At 35.5% G+C, this 24,729-nt stretch overlaps 1 protein-coding gene across 6 annotated transcripts; it reads right to left on the bottom strand.

Moving 5' to 3' along the window:
• On the bottom strand, positions 1-22,457 carry OCIAD1 (OCIA domain containing 1). 6 transcript variants are annotated; one of them, XM_032497225.1, is made up of 9 exons: positions 22,319-22,457; positions 20,920-20,982; positions 20,412-20,492; positions 15,935-15,988; positions 9,475-9,522; positions 8,309-8,444; positions 7,231-7,406; positions 3,080-3,232; positions 1-535 (listed from the first exon to the last, which is right to left on the bottom strand). In XM_032497225.1, the coding sequence occupies exons 2-9, from the start codon at positions 20,975-20,977 to the stop codon at positions 498-500; spliced, it is 744 nt and encodes a 247-aa protein (XP_032353116.1). In that variant the 5' UTR covers positions 20,978-20,982; positions 22,319-22,457; the 3' UTR covers positions 1-497. The 6 variants fall into 6 exon arrangements, with proteins under 6 accessions (XP_032353116.1, XP_014415781.2, XP_006186010.2 ...); XM_014560295.2 differs by having other exon boundaries at positions 22,210-22,343; XM_006185948.2 differs by lacking the exon at positions 22,319-22,457 and adding an exon at positions 22,157-22,252.
• Positions 22,458-24,729: the final 2,272 nt, after the last annotated feature.

Below are 24,729 nucleotides of genomic sequence, written 5' to 3'. Positions count from 1 at the left end.
TGCATGTTCCTTTAAATTTTATTTACCATAAACATTTAAGAGAATACAGCAAACACTGGAGAAAGCCTTTTTAATTATTTTTGATGTAAAGTTTCACACTTAAAATTATGCTCGCTCCCCCCACCCACCCCAAGTGAACATGCAGGTATCATTTACTCCCATATATGGTGATTCTAGAGCATTACACTCTCTTGATACTTTAATAACAGAGTATCCTGTTTTCATTGAAGCAGTATCCTTGCCCTGAAACCCAACTGTGTACAATCATGGCCTAATACCATCATTCAAAGAGTTCCCCAAAATGAATATTCACACAATGTTAACATTGAAATCTGTTTTTAAAACATCATTTTAATAAGCCAAACCACAAAAACTCAGGTTCTAGTTTAAATGTGTTTATGAAGACTGCTGCTGAGCTCAAAGCATGCAGATGTTCACGACCACCTAGATGAAGCTGGACAGTGAAACTCCTTCAGTAGGTCCAATGATGCAATTTTTCACTCATCCCAAGTATCTCCATATTTGTTTACTTTGACTAGGAAAAAAGCACAAATAGTTGATGATTCCAAATAGTAATAAGTAAAAGGCACTATTTTGTTTGCTACTATTACGGTTTAAAGTTATGTTTCTCTCTCATTTGATAAGTGCACATGAGAGTCAAATGACCCCCATTCTAAGGAAAACAGATTAGTAACTTGCCCAAGGTACAAGCCTAATGGAACAGGTAGAACTGAAGTCTGAACAAAGGTCTGTTTAGGTCCAAAGCCTGGGTGCCTTTACAACTTTATCATACCAACTAAGTAAGCGTGGTATATATTTATAGCACATACAAAAAAGTTAGCAGCAAATGAAAAGTAACAACAATAATAAACATTCAAATGTTGTTTTTCACACACACACAAAAATTGCATTAGTAATGGTCAAGTCTTCAGATTCGGGTTTTTCAAGATATTTTTGTTGTTGGGAAAGGTATAGGTTTATTTATTTATTTTTAAATGGAGGTACTGAGAATTGAACCCAGGGCCTTATGCGTGTTAGGCACACCCTCTACCACTGAGCGGTATCTTCCCCTTCAAGTCTTCAGATTCTGATTAACCTTCTCTCCCATGAGCTGTTAATACTAGTACAAGGAGGAAATATTTTCCAATATTCTTGCATTCTACATAAAATTGTATTTTGAAACATGCTCTTCTGTCTTCTCTATTTTACTTCTTAGCCTCTCTTCTACGTAGCCTTGCGAATCACAGCTCTTCAGAAGGTAACAACGTAAAGCAGCAGTTATCAAAGTATGACTGGGGGACCCCTTCCCCAAGACTCTTTCAGTGAGTCTCTGAAGTCAAAACTACCCCATTGTTACAGTGAGACATTACATACCCTTTCCCCTCATACCTTGCCTTTTCCCCTTGCTTTTCCTTCCCTTATGAGTAGAAGGCAATTTTCATGAAGCTACATGATGTGTGGTGACATCACTGCTCTGACAGCTAACTGAAAATTCCTCCCGTACTTTCTAATTAGATAAAAAACAAATACAATCCACATAAACTAAAGCTGGAAACTTTGACACTTTCTGACCCAGTAAATCTACATTGTACTGTCAAATTTCTGTCTAGATTCTAGAACAGAACATTCTACAAAATCACTGAAACTGTTTCATAACTGGTTTTTTCTTTATAAGCACACAAACACACACAAAAAGCTTTTCACAAAGAAAAAAATTCTTTTGGATTACTGTGTCACATAAAAGAACTTGAAGCCTGTTCACAGCCAAAACCACAAATGTCCAAATCCAGCAAATGCCACACATCTATCATATTCCCTTTTCTTAACCTTTATTACTATAGGAGGCCCAACCAAAACATGCAATTTCTGACATATTAAATCATGGTACTATGCTATGCAGATATATAATTGAAAAGATTACAAAATGAGAAAGCTACTACTGCCTGCTCTCATGGAGCTTACAGTCTAAATCCTCAAATTGATTAGCAGAACAGAGTACTGGTAAGTCTTTACATGTTACAGAGTCATGGCCACTGAATACATAAGGTTTACACTAAATTTCTTATGACAAACATTAACAAGTACTGATCACAAATCTATTTTAAAGCTAGATTTTTTTACATCAATAATAGGACAGAGATGGATGAGTGTTATAAAACAGAATTCTAAATGAAATAACCATTAACGATCAGAAATAAAATTGGCTCTAAAAGAATAATCATAATAAAAAATACTAAGGATTTTTGTATTTTTGCATTCTCTGTGGCATAACAACTCTCAAGAAGGTACCAAGGACCTATTCCTTCCTCAAATTTTTAAAGTAGTAAATAGAAAACCTTGAAACAATGACACATCTTCAAAAATTCCTCAAAAAACACATCATAAAAATTCTGTACTGAAATAGCAACGAACCCCCATTCAAAATGCCCTCTTTCATTAGAGGTGAACTGCTGCGTCAGAAAACTTGCTTTGGGTAATGCGAAGCTGCTCCAAAAGGACTTAAAAGAAACTGTACTTTTAAAACCTATAATTAATTATAGAGGGAAAGTACTGTTAAAAAAAAAGTCAAACTCCCTTTTTGGAAATGCCATAAAGCTGATTTGTAAGGCATATAACTCTATCTCAATTCCACAGACATATAAGAAAATCATTTTATTACTCAGTCATGATTCTGTGGTTCTGCCAAAAGTGGCATTACAGCCCAATTATCAACCCTAGGTCACCAGACCTGGTTTTATGCAACAGATGCATCATTTAAAAAATGACATTAATTCCCAAGGTGGCTTCTTAAAAGGAAATAACAGTCAAATGCTTGCATAATTTCTACACTGTATTACAAAATTTGTCTGTCTTAATTCATACTACTATTTGGACTTCATTATTTTTTTCTAACACAAAATGGCCTTTGGAACCCTTTAAAAAAGGAAGAATTGATAACTGTTAAGTAGCTATTCTCTTAAATGTTATTTTGGTTAATTGCCTAAGGCATTAAATCACATGTTAGTATAATTAAAGATTTTAACTAATGCTACAGTTTCCAATCCTAAAGAGCAAAGTGATTCAGACTAGACTATCATACCTTCTTTTTTTGGCATTCTTTCCTGCATAGGCCTGACTGAGGGGTCAGTCTTATGTGTTAAAGTAACTTCATATGACTCTCTGTTCTTATTCCTTAATTCCTCATATGTAATATTTTTTCTTTTAGGACTTTCTTCAATGTTGGGATCAGGTCCTAAAACAACAAACAGTTAATAAATGGTGATAAAAGGATTTGAATAAATCCAAAAGCAACTAAATTTTATAAATGCTTCTTACCTACAAAAAAAAAAAAGAAAAAAAAAAAAAGAATAAAGTAAAATGAAGGATCAAATTATTACCAGCATTCCAAAGGTTCTGTTTTTTCCCAAGGTACTTATAAAACTAAACTCTACTTCCTCTTACACTTCCAAGCTTTAATTTCTAAAATTTAAAATCAACATTAAAAAAACTTAAAACTAACCATGGCCAGAAGAAGAATGGATATAAGATATACCAGCACAAACAATTCACTCATTAAAATGCTAGTGTTTTAAACTAGGAACGTATTCATATAGTTTATATAATTAAAGAGAAATATACCCTACTAGTAACAACTGAACAAAACCTGACATAGCGTAATTTTATTTAGTAATACTTCCATAATTAAGTGTTCCTATAAAACAGAATCTAAATAATGCAAACAACTCTAGGTATTAAAAAATTTATTTTACCTTCTTTATATTTAAACAAAAATACTTGAAAATAGCTATTGAAAAGTATAAAACATAGCCTTTAATCACAGCATGCATCATTTTCACTCCGGTCTAATGGATGCAACACTGAGGCAGAAAAAGTAGCAACTTTTGCCTGGGGAACCAGCATTTATTCTTTATCTCTCCCACAGAAAGTCAAAGTATGAATATATATTATCAAAGAGTCAAACATTATAAAATAAGGAAATGGTTAATCTTAATACTGGTTGAGAGGACCAAATATTGAACACAGTTTATAAAACATACAGTCGGCAAGAAAGGCCATATAAACATTTTTAAAGAAATTAACTAATGGTAACATAACATTCAGTGAACTACTTAACTAGCAAAGTCTTACACACTACTCCAAAAGTATTATTTTTCAGAGGTTTTTAAGGAGACACAGAAATTGGGCATATCATTTTAATAACATAGCCATATTAATTAAAATATTTTTTAAAACCTTTGTAAGTGGTACTATTTAAGAACTCAATGGTAAGGTCCCAGTAAATAATCATAATTTTCAAAGCAACATAACTATACAGTGAATGTTTTCAACTACAACTTTTATTTTGCTACAAAGTATACTTGCACTGATACAAAGCACAGAGCATTTAAATTTCCAACTAGTTCTAATACTATTATATACCATGGTTGAAAACCAAATTTTTCTTGCTAAAAAAAATACAAAAGAAAGTATTATAATCTTATGCTGGGTTTAAAAGCACTTTGCATTTCATTAGTAATAAGTAACTACTGAACTCATGTCCCTTCACCACAAATGATGTATTGTAAATTCTGAAGGAGATCATGTGTGCTAGATTAGTGGTTAGGGACTCTGGGTTCTCATTCCCACTCTGCCAACAATGTCCTTGGGCAAATCACTAAGCTTCTTTGAATCTTGAGTTTATCAATTGTGAAAAATGGAAGTTTGAACTAGCTGATCTATCAATAAAGTTCCTTCTAGGTTTAAAATTTTTTCTTACTAAAGAGAAAACGATTTCATCATTCTGAAATTCTGTGACAAATAATGAAAACAAATCAGACAGAAAATTAGAGAGCTTTTTTCCGACTTATAAAAGCCAAAAGAAAGTATCTTCCATTGTATAGGGAGCATGATTGACTATAATGACCTGGAAGGAACAAGAAAATGTAAAAAAGCATTGATTTAAATCTAACTGTAATAAGCTATCTATGATAAATCTCGTAACAACTATGAAAGAGTGCTTTCTACTTTGAAAAATTAATAACTCTTTCAATTCCTGGTAAGACAATGCAGAGGACAAACAGGACTTAAAAGGGAAGGATGTCCTGATAAGGGAGGACTGCAGGTAGTGCAAAGCAAAGGAGGCCACTGTGGGCCCATGTCGGGGGACAAAGAGTGGCAAATTTGACTTAGAGGAGTCGGAAGAGCAGAGCATGAATGATGGATGGCTGCAGTGAATGACTTAAAACATTAAAATATGGGCTGTGCCATAGTCTGTGGGCAGATACCAAAAGGCTTTTTTGGTTTTATTTGGCAAAGAAATTATGTAACAAAGAAGAATGCAAGACATTAAAAGGGAAGAGTTGGTGCATGACTAGAACAGAAGTAGAATGGATCTGAACTTGGGAGATGGAAAATGGGAGATGCAGTAAGGAACAAGGACAGCAGACTTTGGAGATAAAATAATGAGTTTAACCTTCTCTCCTAATCTTCCTACCCCCTTTCCTTTCTGACTAATCAGATGTCTTTGTTTCCAACCATTCAGGAAAACAAAAAGTTGAGAATTAAGAGATTCTCAACAACTTAATCTCTTTAATTACCTTAACTTCCATTCTCTCCTGCTACTTCTGCAAAGGTCTTCTACTCATCCCTCCCTCACCCCAACTTTTGCTCTAAAGCAGTGCTGTCTTTCTATAATGGTGAGACTGTTCTGTATCTGCACAGTCCAACACAATAGCTATTAGCACATACGGCTACTGAGCAATTGAAATGCTGCCAAAGCAACTGAGGAACTGAATTTTCAATGTGATTTAATTTTAATCAATTTAAACAGCCAGATATAGGCTAGTGGCTACTTTATACCCTGACCTACCTAGAACCCATTCTGCATCATATGGAACCTTACTTGACCTATAACTGACACCTCTCTCTCCACTATATTCCCTCCCTCCCTTTAACCTACATATAGATTCAAATCTCTCCCATCTTAAACAAAATGAAGACCCAAATTTTCCCTTAAACTTGTTTGTTCCTCATTGTTACTGGCATAGTCTACTTATTTCAAAGCAAGTGTTTTCAAAGAATACTCCATAAAGTCGACAATCTCTTATTGAAACCCTTGGAGTCAGAAATGTTTCAAAAATTCAGTTCCTCAGATTTTAGAAAATTATTACAGTATATATCTTATTACTTAATGTACATTGAAGGAAGTAGCAATGAATAGCATACACATTAATATTTCTACAACAAAATCTAGAAAAAACGTATTAAGATAAATAAAGACAACAGAGTTATATCAGTTTTTAGGTCAGGGTTTAAAATGAGTTCAGATCTGCCTTTATCACTGATTTATTTAAAAAACTGTTTTTTAAAAAGTGTTTTGGATTTTAGGATTTTAGACAAGGAACTGCAGACTTGTACTTTCTGTTTCTAATTCACTTTTCCCTGCAAATTAGACTGAAGGAAAAAAGAAGGAAGCAAGCAAGCAAGCTAGCTAACATTTGTTGAGAGCCTATTCTTTCCAGGCATTACCTCTGATTATTTCATCTCATCCCAAAAGTTCTTTAAGAGATGGATTATCATCTCCATTCAAGAGATCAAGAAACCAAAGGGATCAGAAATTACAGTTACTTGCCTAAAGTCATATTGCTAGCAAATGTCAATCAGGATTCAAATCCAGGCCTTAATTCAAAGGTGATACTGTTTCACTTACATTATGCGATCTTCAAAGCTAGTATTTACACAAACTTCACAAAGCACTTTCACATGGATTTTCTCACTTGACAACAGTTCTGTAAGGCAGGTAATTATTTTTCTCACATTACAAAGAAGCTAAGGTGAAGTGGCCTTCAAGGCTACCCTAACACATGTAACCTTTTTAAAGACTCCCTGAGGCACAAACTGTCATTTCTTCTTTGCTATTTCAGTAAACTTGGTTAGTATTTTCAATTAACAGGACATTTGAATAATTTATCCTTATATTTCTCTATCTTCTAGCAGACTGAGAGTGCTTCCCAGGGACAAGAACCAGGTCTTATTCATCTTTACTTCCATACCTAACAGAGTGCCTGATACCTATTGAACCCTCCAAAATGTTGAATGAATGAAGCATGAATTCAAATGAACAGATAACACACTGAGTTTAGGCTGATGGTGGAACATATAGGTGATATCCAGCAGAAAAGGTCATCAAATAAAGTTTATACATACGTTGGACCCTAAAATGCTGAAATTCATTTCAAGAGAAGTTTCTACCTTGGGCAATATGATCAGTAATACCAGTGGGAGTAGATTCATTCATAGAAGCACTGAATGGAATTGGCTCATAATGAGGAAGCATCTCTTTTTCTACGTTGTCCGGAGCTGGGGATGTCACAAAAGATGAATGACCACTCACATTTGAGTCATATTTTGACTTTTGAGAATAGTGCCTATAAAAGAAAATCATATTGTATAAGAAACAGGGGTTACTGTCTACATCTTATTTAAAGAAGTGTGTTAAGGTATGAAATTAGTTATCTTATTTTCTAAAGGAATCATATGCTTTTAACATAGTTATTTAAACCAGTAAGATGAAGTCTGTTTCTTTCTGCCACAAAAACATTAAAAATATGCCCTGACCTACTTTTACAACTTAAAAATTATCACTCCTAATACAAGAGAAAAATGTATATCCTATTTTCTAATTACTCTGCTCCAGAGATCACTTTGTGTTTAAAGCTCTTGGAAAGAAAAAGTATTTCAGATTAGAAAATGTGTCAATCTCCCACATTAACAGAGAAGTTGCTGCCACAGGTAGCAGTCCAAATAAACACTATTTTACTAAAGCAGATGTAAGTAATACTAGCTCTCATGGAGTTTATGCTGCTTGCCATTTATGACAGGACAATTTATCTACCAAATCCACTTAATTATTTATCTACCTATCCAGACATACAGATTCATTTATCTATGTTTATACAATTTCCCTACAATTTTAAACAATCAGGACTAAAAAGTTGAAACCTGTTAAGAGATGGGACTGAAGTTTGGAAATTAAACAAAAAAAATGTCCAAAGTATAGTAACCAAACATGTTTGCCAAATTAAAATCTCTCATTCTGGGACATGCACTCCCAATAGGATGCAACTCTATATTTGAAACAAAAGTAAACCAATCCTGTTCTACTTTTAAAAACAAAATACCTTGAGCTTGCAGCAAAATGGCAAATTTCCAATGATCCTTCAGTTAGGCAATGTTTTATGCCCCAAATTATGGCAATAGATAGTACTAGCTAGTTACAATTTTTGGCTAAAATGAAAAAACCTTTAATAAAAATCTGAATCTGGCCTACCCAGTGGGTGAAGATCGTCGTGCCTGTCCTGATCGTAAAGCTTCTCCAAGAGGGGAATTCTCAAGATTCTTGAACTTTTCTTGGCAAGTTTTCACGTAAGAAAGTTTTCCAGCAAAGTATCCCATGATGCAAGCAACTTATTTGTAAAAATAAACAAAGTGTAACTCAGTGCGCCTCTTTAGATAAATATCTCTTCTAAAAGAACATTTTAAAAAAATGTGGCTCTAAATATGTCTTTGGTGTGGAAGAACTGAGATTTCCTGAAATAATGGTAAAAGTACCACATTAAATCAGATTTAAAGTTCACAGAATGATTCCGTGGATATAATTCACTTTCACAAAATAAGTTAAAATAAAGCTGCTATCGGATAAATAAATTCCACTTTACTAATTAATATATTAATATAGATAGGAAACATGTGGTAACAGTATAATAGAGTGAGGAATCAAAACTACACAATTCTAGCCTAGTCACAGGGATTTAGGTCATTTCATTTCTTGTAAAATAGGAATCATACTATTTGCCTAGCTAATGTCATAAGACTGTTTTCTAAATCAGGTGCAACAAATCCCTTAAAGTAATGAATTCCAAAATGCTACCTAAATGTGGCTAATGTTGCATCTTATGTCTGTTTCCAATACAAATGAGACACTACCCTGCAAAGATTCATAAAAGGCCTCAGGTACTCTTTTTTAGGGCAATTTATTATCTTTAACAATATTATAAAATGTAAGAAAGCTATGCTTATAAATGTAAATAAATTATGCTTATTTACTAAATGTAAATTAAGGAGTTTTTTAAAAATTAGGTTTAATTTTAAAATACACTTTATTATGATTAATCAGAACAGCTGGACAACTTTCTTTCCTCAGAGATCAAGGGAACTTAATTTCAAATATTGTATCTTTACAAAATAATTTATTATTTTAATAGTCCTATGACATTACAAAAAGAGAAAAAAAATGCCTCTTTCAAGTAACTCATGATTTTTAATTCTAATAAAAAAGTGCCCAAGTTGTCCATTTATGAAAAGCTTAAACAAAGTGATTTGTCAAAGCAAATAACCAAATAACTGTTATTAGTAAGATAAGACAAAACACTTGACAAAAGCTAGCTATTTTACTTAGGTAAAAAAGCTAAGAGAACTAGTGTTGTTCATACTTACATATAAGTTTAGGGATGGAACCATATTTCGGATGACTTGAAAGAATTCCTAAAGATAAAATAGTAAACATTTCTGAGTAACATTGTTATATTTACATAAGTAAGATGTTTTATCTTTTATTAAGATAAAAGAATAGGTTTATGCCAAGTTTATGCTAAGAGTACATATGAAAATGGCACAGAAATTATGGTAAAAAATGCAAAGAAACTACTTCTGCTAGTCATTATTTGGTCTTTTCTAACAGGAGAGTAATAAGTAGTAATAAGTTTAGCAATGCAGTATAAATTAAGATAAATCTATTTCTCAGCAGCTCTGAGCAGCCCAAAGATACAAGAAAATATCAGTACAGACTATCTAAATGCTATCTGACAACACTGGCTCTTTCCATAACACCAAAGAAGTCTAAAGCTCTTTAAAAGAGAATTCAACATCAGGAGAAATATGAAGAAAACTCTAATCTATTACGATAGGTGAATTTAGCGAGGCCACTTGATACGAGGTCAATAAATAAAACAAAAACAGAAAAAACCCACATTATTTCTACATACCAACAGACAAAAAACTCAACATTTTTAAAAAGATACAATTTATTATAGCACCAAAAAACATCAAAGACCCAGTAATAAATCTAATGAAAAGTATGAAAGATCTTGAAAGCTACAATTTACTGAGAGAAATGAAAGCTAAATAAAAGGAGAAATGTACCATGTTCATGAGTTCAAAGATCAAATATTGTAAAGATGGTAATTCTCCATAAATTCACCTATAAATTCAATGCAATCCCAATTAAAAGCAAAGGAAGTATTCCCCTAAATTGAAAAGCTTATTTTAAAAATCATGTGGAAACAAAGGATGAAGAAAAACCAAGGCAACACCGAAGAACAATATAACTGAAGAAATGACTACCACCAGATATGAAGATAAACAATAAAGCGGTAGTCATTAAGATGGTATGTTTTAAAGTACAAGAATAGACAAACTGACCAAAACTAGGAAAGAGTCCAGAAACAGACCCACATATACAGTCACTTGATTTATGACAACACTGCACTGTAGTGAACAAAGAACAGTCTTCAAAATATAGTGCTGGGTCAACCACGTATCTGTACGAAGAAAAATGTACCTTGATGCTACCTCATACAATATTCAAAAATGATTCCAGATGACTTGAAAATTTAAGTATGAGAAACACAATAAAACTTATGAAAGAAAGCTTAAGAAATTCTTCACGTCCTTATAATAGACAAAGATCTTAAAGGGACCAAGAAAAGCCCTCATCTTAAGGAAAGATTTGATAAACTGGACTCTATTAGGATCTACAACTAATCAGAGTGGGAAAAAATACCTGCAATACATATACCTGACAGAAGACTCACTTCCAGAACGTAGAGAACTCTAACAAAACTATTAGGAAAAGGCAATCCAATGGAAATAGGGACAACGGGCTTGAACAGACACTTCACAAAAGAGGATATATTTCAAATGGGGTATAAACAAAAAATGTCTTCAACTTCATTAGCCATCAGGGAGATCTAAATTAAAACCACAATGCAATCAGCATCACTGTCCACTACCACAATGGCTAAAATTTAAAAGACACAAAAATAGCAAGTGTTGGTGACAATGTGACATAAATAGAACTCTACTAATAAACTGATAGTGGGAGTGTAAATAGATCTAAACAGTTTGGAAAATCCAGCAAAGCTACACATAGACATAATCTATGACACAGCAAAAAGTCTACCAAGAGATATCACATTCATGGCAGAACATCAAAAATGTAACATCAAAAATGAAAACTATATAATCATCAATGTACAATAGGATGGATAAACTGCTATGACACAGTCACATACTGGAAAACTATATGCAGTGAGAATATATCATTTACCACCACATGCAAAAATGTGGATGAATCCTGTGATGGGCTGGTAAACCAGCTTTTCAAATAGAAAGCCCTGATTTGTAATGTCAGTCGATTTCTGTGGTGTAAACACCTGCACTGTGACCAATTTTGAGCTACCAAGGGTTTAAAACTTGGCTTGCCAAGTTCCTGAAATTTTAACAGTCAGCTCTCTGGAGCTGGTACAAGCCAGTTCCAGCATACCACTAGATGAATCTCAGTGTTGAAAGAAGGTACACAAAAGATCGTATCATGTATACATAAGTGCATGATTTAATTTTATATAAAGTATAAAAACAGTCAGAACTGATTTATGCTGTTAGCCTCAGTTCCTTCACTTAGACAGCTGAGGTGATGAGGAGAAAAGGGAGGATGATAATAATATCTATATTTATACAAAAAAGTTGTTCCTTTATTCTGTCACCAAATACCTACAGACCACTTGTAACACACAGGCACTACATGCTAGGAAGGAGGAATGTAACAGTAAACAAGACACTCGTCACCCTCGCAGAGTTTATACTCTGGAGGGTGAATGAAGACAAACAGAACACAGTGTGATGGTTGCTATTCTCCCAATGAAAACCAGGCATAACTCAGAGATATTGCAGGTTCAGTTCTAGATCACGGAAATAAAGCAATAAAGCAAATCACACAGATTTTCTGGTTTCCCTGTGCAGATAAAATTTATGTCTACACTATACTGTAGTGTATTAAATGTGCAATACTACGATGTCTAAAAAACAAAGTACATACCTTAACTAAAAAATACTTTCTTACTTAAAAATGGTAACTATCATCTGAGCCTTCAGTGAGCTGTAATCTTTTTGCAATAGTAACAAGGATCACTAATCACAAATCACCATGACAAATACAATGAAAAAAGCTTGAAATACTGCAAGAATTACCAAAATGTGATACAGAGACAATAAAGTGAACAAATCCTGTTGGAAAAATGGTGCCAGTGAAGACTTGCTCAGTGCAGGGTTGTCACAAACCTTCAATCTGTTAAAACAAACAAACCCACAATATTTGCAAAGCTCAATAAAATGAGGTATACCTGTACTTGGGTGTCTACTACATGCATCATGTCCTTTGTCAGTTGCCAGAGTCCATTTTCTAAAGGAAAGTAGCAAGGGAGGCAAATACACTTGTTGAAGCTAATGTAATACTCTTGGCAACAGACGGCTGCATTAACTGCAATGGGAGTGTAGATGGAGGTAGACAGTCTACAGAGATATTTAAGAGCTGGACTAGAGAATGAATATTTGTTTAACAAAGCAGGTAAGGCATAGAACGGAAGGAAAATGCCTCAGTTTCCTGGATGGAGAGTGATGTCTTTCAGACATGGGGAATACAAAGGAACTGATTTGTGGAGAAATAAGCTCAGTTTAGAATGTTCGAGGAGCTTGTAGGAGGGCCATCCATGTGGAGATACGCAGATTATGATTCTGGAGCAGATATCTTAGCTAGAGAAAATCATGTGATTTAGAGCAATAAATGGTCACGAAAGCCCATATTATTGCTGGATAGTATATAGACTGAAACTCAAAGTCAAACTGTGAAGAACACCACAAGTGGAGAAAGAGAGCTCACACTAGAATGTAAGCACCAAGAGTTCACAGATTTTTTTGTCTTTTAGTATTGCATACCAAAAACAGTGTATAGTGCATATCAGACACTCAAAAAACTTATGAAAAAATGGAGAAGTTGACTGAGATAGGAGAAAAACCAGAAGAATGTGCTGTAATGGAAATCAAGGGAAGAGTAAAATTTTAAGGACTGGTTAAAGTTGTATAATGGTCAAAAACAAAAACTGTCCATTGAATTTAAGCAACAAAGAGGCTGTGTTGGTAAGTTTTAGCACATGTTAGAATACACGCATAATCTATGACACAGACTGCAGTGGGATAAAAGAAATAAAAAGTTAAGTGCTCATTTATGAAGTCTGGTTTCAAACGCAAGACAGCTGGGAGCAGCTGTAAAGGGATATAAGAGAAGATTTTTCTTTTTTATGTTCTCAAGTTAGAACAGACCTGAGCATGTTTAAATGTTTTGATAGAAAAGGAATGAGGATACAGGGAGCAGCTAAGACTAGGAAGAGTATGACACCCTGTAGATGAAAGCATATACAAGATGTTAGGCATTTGGATTAAATGCAGAATGTCTTGATGGATTCTGAATTCCTTTTCTAAAGTCTCTCCCATTTTTTTTTTTTTGAGATTGACTTTTTAATTAGAATACCTCACCCCAAAAAATAAGACCCCAATACAATTTCAGTAATAACAAAAGCCCTTAATTCTGGTTAATAGTTAAATGAGTGACATATCACTCAATGTTCTTTTCTTTATTTTTCACTCAAAGCATCAAAGCCTCAGCAGTAAAACAACTCTGACCAAGGTGTAAAGATGACATACTCAACAGAAAATGTTATTCCACAAATTAGGTTAAGTCATTTTCAACAATTTATCCTTTCTAAAAAATGGATTACTAAATTCCACTGAAAGGCTCCAGGCTCAGTCATTATGAACAATTACAGAGAAAGACGTTGAACACTGTTGCTGCTCATGGCATGACTTTTGCTAATGAAATCACAGAAGCACAAATCATCATTAATGACAAGTCAAATAATTAATCACCAAATGGTGACTAGGAATCCAAGAGGATTTTTGCTACAAGAATAATCTGTCTCCTCAGTACTAGGCCCTAATATTTTCAGTAGGATTCACTCTAATTATATCACAACAGTCCTATCAGGGTGTATGTGCAACTAGAAAAAGGGAATTTCTCTGTCTGGTTCAGTTATGTGTATAATTAGTTACATGTAGGAGCGAGGCATTCCCAAGCTAAGCAAAAAAAATAATCCAACAGTGGTGTGATTTCATTGCTGAAGATAAAATGTCTAAGTGAGTAGATGCAATTTGATCCTCTGAATTTTTACTGCTTCTGCCTTAATTCAAGCTGTCCAGTCTCCTACTCTTCTTAAACCCAAAAGCTCCAAAATTTTGCCTTCTTTGAAACCTACTCAAAACGACCATTTCTCCTGGTTCTACCTTACCTATTCAATGGAGTTTCCACTCGAGAAATTCTGCCACTCCAGCCATCTCAGTCTCCTACTGTCCCTCCCAAAAGTCATGCTTATTATTCTGATAACCAAATCCTTCCTTCCTGAGATATTCTTCCTTCTCTTTTAATCTAATTCTTGCTCATTTCCAAAATTCCCTTCTTTTCAGAATTTTTCCTTCATTACAGTAGCCCAGCAGAGATCTTTCTTCTGGAAAACCTACAGCTCTTTTAGTCTCTACTATACAACTTAGAAGCTTATTAAATGTTTAATTATATTCTCTATTTGCTTCAACATTGTGTTCACATTGTTTCCTCACATGAACTACGAGCAGCTCTTAAATTTCATCTGTATAATTCCACTTCCTCCCCCAAATGCCTAGCTCCAATCATTTGTTAAATGACTGACAGAACTAAGAGAAATAAAATGGGCAGTACAGTAAGACTCTATAACCTCTCCATTCATAGCTCCCTGTGCCAGTTTTTCCTTAAAAGTAATGTGATTAAAATGTCTATTTCATACTACAGAAACAATCCTAGTCTATAAAAGAATTTAGTTCTAAAAGAAGTCTAAGAGGATGTATGTCTTGACTTGTTTGCATTTTAGAAGTTCCTGTCACAGTAACACACTGTAGTGAGGTTCTTTGGGAATTCTTGAAATAAAAACAAAATTTTACATAAAAAGTCTTCCCACTTCCCTCCAAAACTACTCTTCTCAACTAGTTGTGTTGCTATGCTGTCTAAGTAAGTACTTCATTCTGCTAATGTGAAAAGGCTAAAACTTCCTATCATAGTCACATTTTAGGAGGAGCTAGTTAATTTAAAGAACAGATTTCTAGGATATGTAGCGGCATCCTAAGGTAACCATCCTTTTCTGAACACTTTCTAATTCCAAGAAGACAGTTCACAAAACAAATGTAATGAGCATTTATTTCTATTGTTAATTTAAAGATGTAGAGGCTGACACATTTAATACTTAATCTAAACTCAACTCCACAATCTAAGGCAATAGAATTTGGGACAAGGAAGGATCCCCACTCCATTATTTTAAGATAAATCTGGTTTAGGGAGCTGGGGAACTCCTGACCTTTAAGCCAGTATGTAAGAATCACCTGGAACCACAACTCAAACATTCCAATTCAGTAGGTCTGGGATGGGGCCGTGAATCTGCATTTCTAACAAGCTCCTAGCTGATAGTGATGTGGATGGCATACCTATACCAGGTTTGTCTGTCTTCCTGTAAACTACCACTGGCTTTTAGTTACTTTTTTGCTCTTATAGTGTTAAAGTTACTATCGTGTAGGAGGACATCAAATTCTCAAATTTAATATTTGAATCATTGGATCCATGGAGACATAACTCTTCTGATGTTGCAGAAATTTATCAGTGATGTTTAATATGACACATTCCCACATGTGAGTTAGCTAAAGATGAGGAAAATAAAATATTATGATATCCAAAGTGCTAAACAAATTCAAAGTTTAAAATACTGACCTTTACTAATCAATCCTTGAGTAATCAACATACTTGTTGCAGCCAAAGGTACAGCTATAGGGGGAAAAAGAACTTGTCAACACCAACAAAAGGGAAAGATTTTGTCTGAGTTCATTAGAATAAACATGTATCAGTAAAACCAATTAGGAAGTAAGTGGCACAATTAACATCTGTAAGAGATTTTTCCACTTTTAAAAGCTGTACTGTATATATTCAGAGAAATATAAAAAGCATTTTAAATTTAAGAAAATATCAAACAATATCATTTAAGAACCACCCAGATTTAGACTCTAAAAGCCATTCACTAACATCATCAATTAAAACAACATAGTAAATACTGACCAAAAGTTACTTCTGGAGTTAAAGGTGGAAAAAATTAATGTTGAGGGAGGCAAGAAGCATATTATAAATAACAAGAGCCACTACTGAGTAACTGCTAAGTGCCTAATGTACATTATCTCATTTACTTTTTACCACATCTCTATGAGGTAGGTATTATTATTATTACTATCCTTTTAAAGACAAGGAAACTGACGTTTAGAGATGTTAAGTAATTTGTTTAAGGTCACACAGCCACTTCAATGGCAGGTTCTGGATGCCAGTGAATTCTATCTGATACCAGATCTCAAGTTTTTAAGTTCTATATTATACTGAGTGAACCAATATACAAGATATATTTACCCAAAATCATATGGTGATCAGGGCAAGAATTAAAAAGCATGTATTTTAAATACTAATGCTCTTTCTCCTAAGTTAGTGAATTCCAAAAAAACCAAATGAAAATATGATGTATATATGCACATTAACCCAAACTGAAAAATCCAAAGCTCTCATCATAATTTCAAAGGGGCTCATAATTTAAGAAATCAGTCTTCTACACCCACACTATCCAAAAGAATTTTCTTCAACGATGAGAGCAGTCTGTATCTGTTTTCCAGTTCAGTAGTATGCAGGAAAAAGTTAACACAGCAGCCCTGAGACTGCTTTCCTTACAACGGCCGGCTTGCAAAGTTGGTCCTCAGCTTGTATCTGGGAGCTTGACTGGTAAACTGGTAGAAAACTTTACCCAAATAGTAAGTGGCTCATTATGCCAAACCATTTGTACAAATACAGTTCACACTAAACACCTCCTTTCCTTCTGGGAGTCTGGAATTTTGTTATCTGCCAGGCTGAGGGTGCCTACGTGACCAGCACCTGATAAAAACCCTGGGTGTTGAGTCTCTAACGAGACTCTTTGGTAGATAATACTTCACATGTATTACTACAACATGCGAATAGAGAAATTTAGCACATTCTTTGTGTGACCCCACTGGGAGAGGACACTTAGAAGCTTGTGCCTGGTCTCCTCTGGATTTCACCCACACTCCTTTCTCTTTGCTGATTTTCCTTTGTATCTTTTCTGCTGTAAGTTATTTTAAATTGAAATAGCTACATGTGGCTGCTACACTGAACAGTGCAGTTCCAGACTAGGGGTTAGGAAATGTTCTGTAAAGAGCCATGTGGTAAATATTTTAGGTTTTGTGGGCCAGTCTTTGTTCTAACTACTTAACTGCCATTTTAAAGCAAAAGCACTGAGACAATACATAAGCAAATGAACACAACTGTGTTCCAGTAAAACTTTTTATGGATGCAAAAATATGAATTTCATGTAATTTTCACATGTAATGAAATACTCTTCTTTTGACTTTTTTTTCAGCTATTAAGAAATGTGAAACACATTCTTAGCTTATAGCCATACAAAACCAGATTTGGTCCTTGAACTGTAGCTTGCTCAACCCTGGTCTAGTCTGGGCAATTTAAGCAAAGTCATTAAGACATCTGAATTATTATAGAGATTTCATGATTAAAATCCATAACTCTGGAATACTGCCATCAGACACAATTTGCAGAAACCCTAAGTTCTGAATCTTTGCTCTACTCCTTACAAACAGATTTTACATTTGCTGGAAAAATGATCTAATGGTGGTTGGTTGGAATGTCTTCATGCATTATTATTTAAGGTTTTTCAAAGGATAAGTCCTTTTAATTATAGCATCAGGACAAGTTGCAATCATTTTTTTCCTTCAGTTTAATTCAAGGATTGCAACATGAAGCACTGAAGAATCATATAAGAATAAAAGGCAATGAGTTAGTTGACCATCTCTACAATGGACAATATTTTCCCCATTTTGCTTTCTTTCTAGGCCAAGATGGTATGACGCAAAGAGTAATCATCTGGTTAAGGAGATTCCAGCACTAGTTCTGCCACTCACCATGGTCTTTGCATAAATCTCTTAACTTCTTTTCATGCTATCAAAGGTAACAGATTAGAACTAAGGTATCTATCCAATTCATGTATTGTCAAAGAGAATGGTAAAATTCAAACAGACTTCAGAGATTATCTAGTCTTCATCCTAATCAGAGTACTGATACCCAGAAAGAACAAGTCATTTGATCAAAGCAACACAAATGGTTAGTTTGTGGTACAGCTGAGATCAAAACCCAAGTCTCCTGACTCCCAGGTCAATGGCCTTTTCTACTGCACTACATGATTCCTACTGCAGACAGAGTCTATTAAATAATGTTTCTTAAGGCCATTCAATAACACTGCTGACCAGACACTATTCTGTATTATGGCCATGGTCCCAATCATATCCAACACAAGGACTCCTAAAATTCCTTTAACTCTTTTTCTCCTATACTAGCAAAGTGCTTCTCTAAATTCATTATTTTCAACAGAAACTTTTATTTTATTAATCACAATAGCATTAACAGCCATTTAATAAAATACCTTAACATTTATAACAAATTAAATTGAATTAATCCCTAGAACATTCCAATGAGATTGGTCAATATTACCTCCAAGTAACAGATAGGGAAACTGAAGCATACAAACATCAGGAACTTCTCCCAAATCTCAAAGCTAATATGTGATAGAGCTGTAATTTGAATCCATACAGTCAGGCCTCAGTCAATGCTCTTATAAATCACTATACTGTCTCATTTGAAAACCAGAAGTACACATGTATGAAATATTATTCACAAAACCCTATAAAAGATGAATGAAACAAATATGAATTCATACACCTTTTCAGCAATTTCAGAGGTTGAGACCTACTGTAAAATATAATACACATTAAACTAACCCTTTTATGTAGATTCTTTCAATACCTGTGTATTTGGGCAAAGAGACAACGAGTTGTACACCTTCTCATCCTTCTAACCCATCCTGTACACTGCTAACTGTTTCCTTAAAAATCTTACACATCCCCTTGGCCCAAGAACCTACAATATATAATAAATCAAACCTTAAACTCCTGAGTATTATGTTTATTTTCTACCCCCAATAAAAGACCTCTGCTCCAATCAGTTCAGCCTCAAAGCTCTAGTTGAGATCAAGTTATTGCAGATTCTGCCTTTGCTCACTATTCCTTTCATCTAAACGCTTCTCCACCGTTCATTCACCTGAAGTCCAATTAGTTAAGTCTCACTTGTTTAACAATGTCTTTTTAGCTAAATCAATTTCAATTTATTTATCTCTTTTTAACATTTCTATCACTGTTATGCACTTAATCTTTATCAAAGTGCTTCATGAGTTAGCTCTGTTTCAACTACATCATAAAACTACTTTAGGACAAAGACTATGTCTCATAAAACACCTTCCAAGCATAGTAACTTACACACTACATAAATACCAGGCAGACTGATGAAAACGTACATCCTCTTTAATAAGTTACCTCCTCCCTTTACAAATGCCATCTTGCTTTTTTTTTTTTTAGAATTACCTTATCTGAAAGGATTGCAGTGATCAAGTCAATCAACAACAGGGTTCTATTCAAAAGGAAGATTATGTTTTGTGTTGCTTTCAGCATTCTGTTTTTAAAAATAAAATCTTCATGTATAAGGTCTCTAGTAAGAAATCAACAGCTGGTAATGTAGTAACATCTCACAATGATAAAACAGAAACTAACCAGTTTTTATCATGTAATGATTGAAAGTTTAAGAGTTAAAATCATGAGCTGGCTTCAAGTCTAGACACCACTGCTTACCAGCTGTGTAACACTGGATAACTCTTTAACGTCTCCAAACCTCAATTTCTTCATCTTTAAAGTGAGGGTAATAGTTATCAACCTTACTGGGTTGTTTTTACATAATCCATGTACAATCAGTTAAATGCTATTATTAATAACCAACAAAAATACTTCATGGTCTTGACAAAAGTTCCAGAAATCACTATTTTAAAATGCATACAATTCTGATCATTTCATGATGTATGCAAATGTCAAACTACTATGTAGTATGCTTGAAACTAACATATTATCACGTCGACTATATTTCAATAAAAAATTTAAATAAATGTATATAATTCTATTTCCTTAGTCAACTTCTTTTAGCAATAACTACACTAATGCCAAAAGTCTGCCCATTTTTTCTATATGAAATCATTGTAATTTCAGGTCCTACAGTCAGATTTTGTTGATTAGAAAATTTAACTTACATCTGAACCAGAAGCTTTCATCATTGCATTCTGCAAAGACTCTTCTTTCTTCCTCTGTTGGAATGTAATCAGCCCCTATGTCTTTTTATCAAGGAAAATTGGCAAACATTAAAACATCCACGGAAAAACTAAGTGTAAAAAATTACCTGTCTATACATTAATAAAACATACTTTTTTTTTTTAAATTAAGTAATGTAACGAGTAGCTTGTATACTTTTAGCAAATCTTTACTTCAAGCATGCAAGTCTGTGTTACCATTCACTGGCTATGTAGTCAGGACTGGCTACAGAATGGGCTGGGTCCAGAGGAAAATTAAAATTTGAAACCCTTTGTTCAAATTAAGAATTAAAAATGGCAAGAGGACATCATTAAACCAAGTGTGGATCTGTGTGTGACTGCACAGGTCACAGACCCATGAAGCCAGTCCAGTGGCTACTGTTACTCAAGGCAGTGAAAATTTCTCTTCATAAAAAGTGCTTCTAGTTATAAATACTTAATTGATAGTTACGGGGAATTGGTCTTGGAACTTCTGCATTCGGCTCTCGATAATCAGCCCTCCCATTCATCTTTCCTGCATCAAAAACATTTATGTTAGGTATTAGAAACGATTGAGATTGGTCAAAATAAATCAAGATATAGTATATAAAATTACTAGTCTACATGGCAGCCAATCAACAAATACTTACTAAACACTACGACATCTGAAGTACTCAACGTAAAAACTTACCTAAACAAAAAAGTCACAGACCTATAATTTAGATCCCTTAATTGAAAAAGAAAAGATGCTTTGCTAAGTAGTTACCAACTGATTTTATCAAATTAAGATACAAAAGGTTATTAAAAATTTTTTAAAAACATTATTTTTCCTCCTGAAGCTGGTTTATTTCACATTATCCTGTGTTTGGATCCTTTCAGAAATATATGTCCAATTACTAGGATAATACTCCAAAAGAGGAGAATTCCCAAGTCATTTCTGCGCTTCCATTTTAAAAAATTGAAATAATCATCAGGAAACATACTACCTCTCCCACAAAGCAGGACTTCAAAAAAAAATGAAATAACAAAGACGTCATATCGTTCTCCCTGTGGCGTGAAGCTAACAGTACATTCTGTATCCTCTAAACTTTCCTCCCTCCTCAAAGAGAGGCCTCGAAAAATATACGAGATATAAAAAGAGCATATACTCTTATTATTTTTAATCCATGCCTCCAGATTTAAGAGCCCAACAGATTAGATAATTATGTATTTTACAGGCTGTTCACATAGGATCGTGATTGTTCCCATTTTAAAGAAATTTAAATAAAACGGGAAATGTCATACGCGATGAGGATAGCAACTGAGGCCCTTTCACAATTCACTTATTTAATAAATCATCACTGAGGACTCACTACGCACCAATTCCTTGGCTAAAGAAAAAGAACAAAAAGAATAAATTCATGGATGGATGGATGGAGACTGCTGAGTAAGCTACTTATATACCAAAACAACTGTAAAAGAAAAATCCCTTATTTCCCACAACAGCATCCTACCTAGAAAGACTGCCAAGGTTGACAAAGCCCCTTTAAACAGCATCATTTTAATCTCTTAATCCCAAAGAATAAAAACTGAATTACACCCCCCTCGTCCTATGACCGTCGATTCCCGCACTCCATCCCCCCATCCACTGCGTCTCCCACCTGCAACACCTACACACATCCGTCACCAATAATTCCTCCCACCAACACTCCCCAGACACGCTCCCTCACCAACCCGGTCACCGGCACCCAGGAGCCCGAGACCCAAAGCGCGACCGGCCCACCCTCGCAGGCGGGAAAATGGCGGAAGGTGCAGGGGAGCGCCTGGCCGCGGGCAAGCGGTGAGTGGGTAGATGGGCGCCGGAACGGGGCTTTCTGCGTCACCTCACCCACCTCCCGACGACAGCGCGGGCAACAGCGCGGCAAGTGCGGGCGACCAGGGGCGAAAGCTAGGAGGGGATCCGAGAGGGGCTGGGGGGGAGGGGAGGGCGGGATTGCAGAGGAGTTGGGGGTGGGGAGCGGTCAAGGATGCGGCTACCAAGAAGTCACCCAGAAACGGGATCAAAATGACCGCGACCCGGAAGCACTGGCGACCTAAGGAAGGAAATGACGTCAAGACCTCCCTGCGGAGTCTAAGGGCGAGCAGCCTCGGAATAGACGTCTGCGCCTGCGTCTGTCTGCGCCGTCCTCCTCTGCTCGTCCCTCCTCCCTTCCCCTACAAGGCCGCGGCGCGCACAGGCCAAGCTGCGGCTGCGCCAGCCTACAGACCCGCGCCCCGCTCACCCCCTCCCTGCGCCGCGCCGGAGGCTTGGCTTTGAGCTGCTGCGACGCGCTGCGTTGATCTTCAGTGACCCGCGAGCAGGAACGTTCTGGAGCCCCCTTTTATACCCTTGTTGAGTGTTACGGACTTTTCTTGGCTTTCTCTGTTTTTAGGCTTTACGTAGTTCATTTGTTTCTTTGAGGCTCTAGGCTAAGTAGTAGCTGGTAATTATTAGGCATGCGCAGTTGGCTGCCTGGCTGACTTCTGAGCCTAGCTTCTGACTAGTTCTGGAACCTCAGGCATGGTAAATTCTTGCTCTCGCTGAGCCTCAGGTATTTCTTATCTGAAAAATGGAGATAAGACCTACCTTACAGTGTTGTTACAATTAAAACAGCACACGTAAAAGAAGGTTTAACCGCTCAGTGTTCTATTAATGGAAGTTTATATTTGAATGTGGGGTTCATGGCTTCTGTTCATCAGACGTCCTGCTGTTACACTCGACCACCATTTAGTCATTTATTCATTCTACAAATACTTGCTGAGTGCCTGCTGCGAGCCAGGTACTGAAAGTTAACAGTGAACAATCAGCCCTACCCGCTTGTTTAACTTCTAAAACCTCTGTTTTCTTTTTCTGAGCTCCACTGCCACAGTCCTCATTTCATCTCACTGCCTCAAATTTATTGTCTCACAGACATATTTCGGAGAGGCAGCTGATGGCAAGCCATCTAAAACACAAATCCAGTCCTGTGGTTCCTTTCTTAGGTTGTTTTGGAATCTCCTATCATGCAAAGAATATAAGGCCCTTTCATGGCTTGGCTTGGCCTCTGTTCTCTTGAACTTCACTCTCTTCTATTGTAGCATTCATCATAATAAGAAACACAGCCTGCAGCTCTTTGCACTCACAGTTCCTCTATGCTGTTCCCCCTGGCACGACCCTCCTCCCTGCCTTGTCAGCTCTGTTGGTATTTCAAAATCCTACTTTTCACATTACCCCTTGCGAAGCCTTCACTGAAACACACCCCAGAGAATTAATTACTCCTCCTTCTTAGCACTTCTTTACTTTGTACATACTTCTGTCACTACAATGTCTTTCTGCCTCTCTTTTGTGATCTTCTTGCTTGTCTTTCTCGGTTACAGAGCTCCTTTCAGACAGAGACCTTGGCTTATAAATCTTTGTACTCAGGAGTGGGATCATATGGTAGCTCTATTTTTAGTTTTTTAAGGAACCTTCATACTGTTTTCTCTAGTAGCTACACCAATTTACATTCCTACCAACAAATACAGTTAGTATTTGTTTTATATATTTAGGTGCTCTTATCTTGGGTGCATATATGTTAGTAAGTGTAATATGCTGTTCTTGTATTGCCCCTTTTACCAGTATATAGTGTCCTTCTTTATCTTTCCTTATGGTCTTTGTTTTAAAGTCTGCTTTGTCTGATATGGGTATAGTTACCCCAACTTTCTTGTCATTTCCATATGCATGAAATATCTTTTTCCATCCCCTCACTTTCAATCTGTGTCTTTCACCCTGTAGTGAGTCTCCTATAGACAGCATAGTGTAGGTTCTTGTTTTTTTAATCCAATCTGCCACTCTATTTTTTTTTTCTTTTCTCTCTTTTTTTTGGGGGGAGGAGGTAATTAGGTTTATTTAGTTAGTTATTTTTAAAGGAGGTACTAGGAATTGAACCCAGGACCTTGTGCATACTACACGTGTGCTCTACCACTTGAGCTATACCCTACCCCCGTCACTATTTTTTGATCAGAGCATTTAGTCCATTGACATTGATAGGTATGTACTTAGTGCTATTTTTAACCTTGTTTTACAGTTGTTTTTGTAGTTCTTTGTTCATTTATTCTTTTTGTTGTTTTCTTTTGTGGTTTGATAATTTTCTTTTGTAATATCCTTGAGTTCCTTTCTTTTTGGTTTTTGTGAATCTGTTGTATGTTTTTGATTTGTGATTACCGTGGAGTTAAAGTATGTTGACCATTAACTATATCTACTTGCTTTAAACTGATAGTCATACAAGTTCAAACACATTCTACA

Source organism: Camelus ferus, chromosome 2, assembly GCF_009834535.1.
Source record: "Camelus ferus isolate YT-003-E chromosome 2, BCGSAC_Cfer_1.0, whole genome shotgun sequence".
Lineage (NCBI taxonomy): Eukaryota > Metazoa > Chordata > Mammalia > Artiodactyla > Camelidae > Camelus > Camelus ferus.
Note: the sequence above shows the minus strand (reverse complement) of the source record. Positions and strands in the feature narration are given on the sequence as shown.

What these genes read in the sequence shown, in the direction of transcription:
- OCIAD1 (XM_032497225.1), bottom strand. Translation starts at nt 20,977, where the DNA reads ATGAATGGGAGGGCTGATTATCGAGAGCCGAATGCAGAAGTTCCAAGA. An exon ending in TTCCATCCCTAAACTTATAT is followed by an intron (nt 8,445 to 9,474) that starts GTAAGTATGAAC and finishes TTTACAAATAAG; the next exon opens with TTGCTTGCATCATGGGATAC. An exon ending in CGACGATCTTCACCCACTGG is followed by an intron (nt 7,407 to 8,308) that starts GTAGGCCAGATT and finishes TTTCTTTTATAG; the next exon opens with GCACTATTCTCAAAAGTCAA.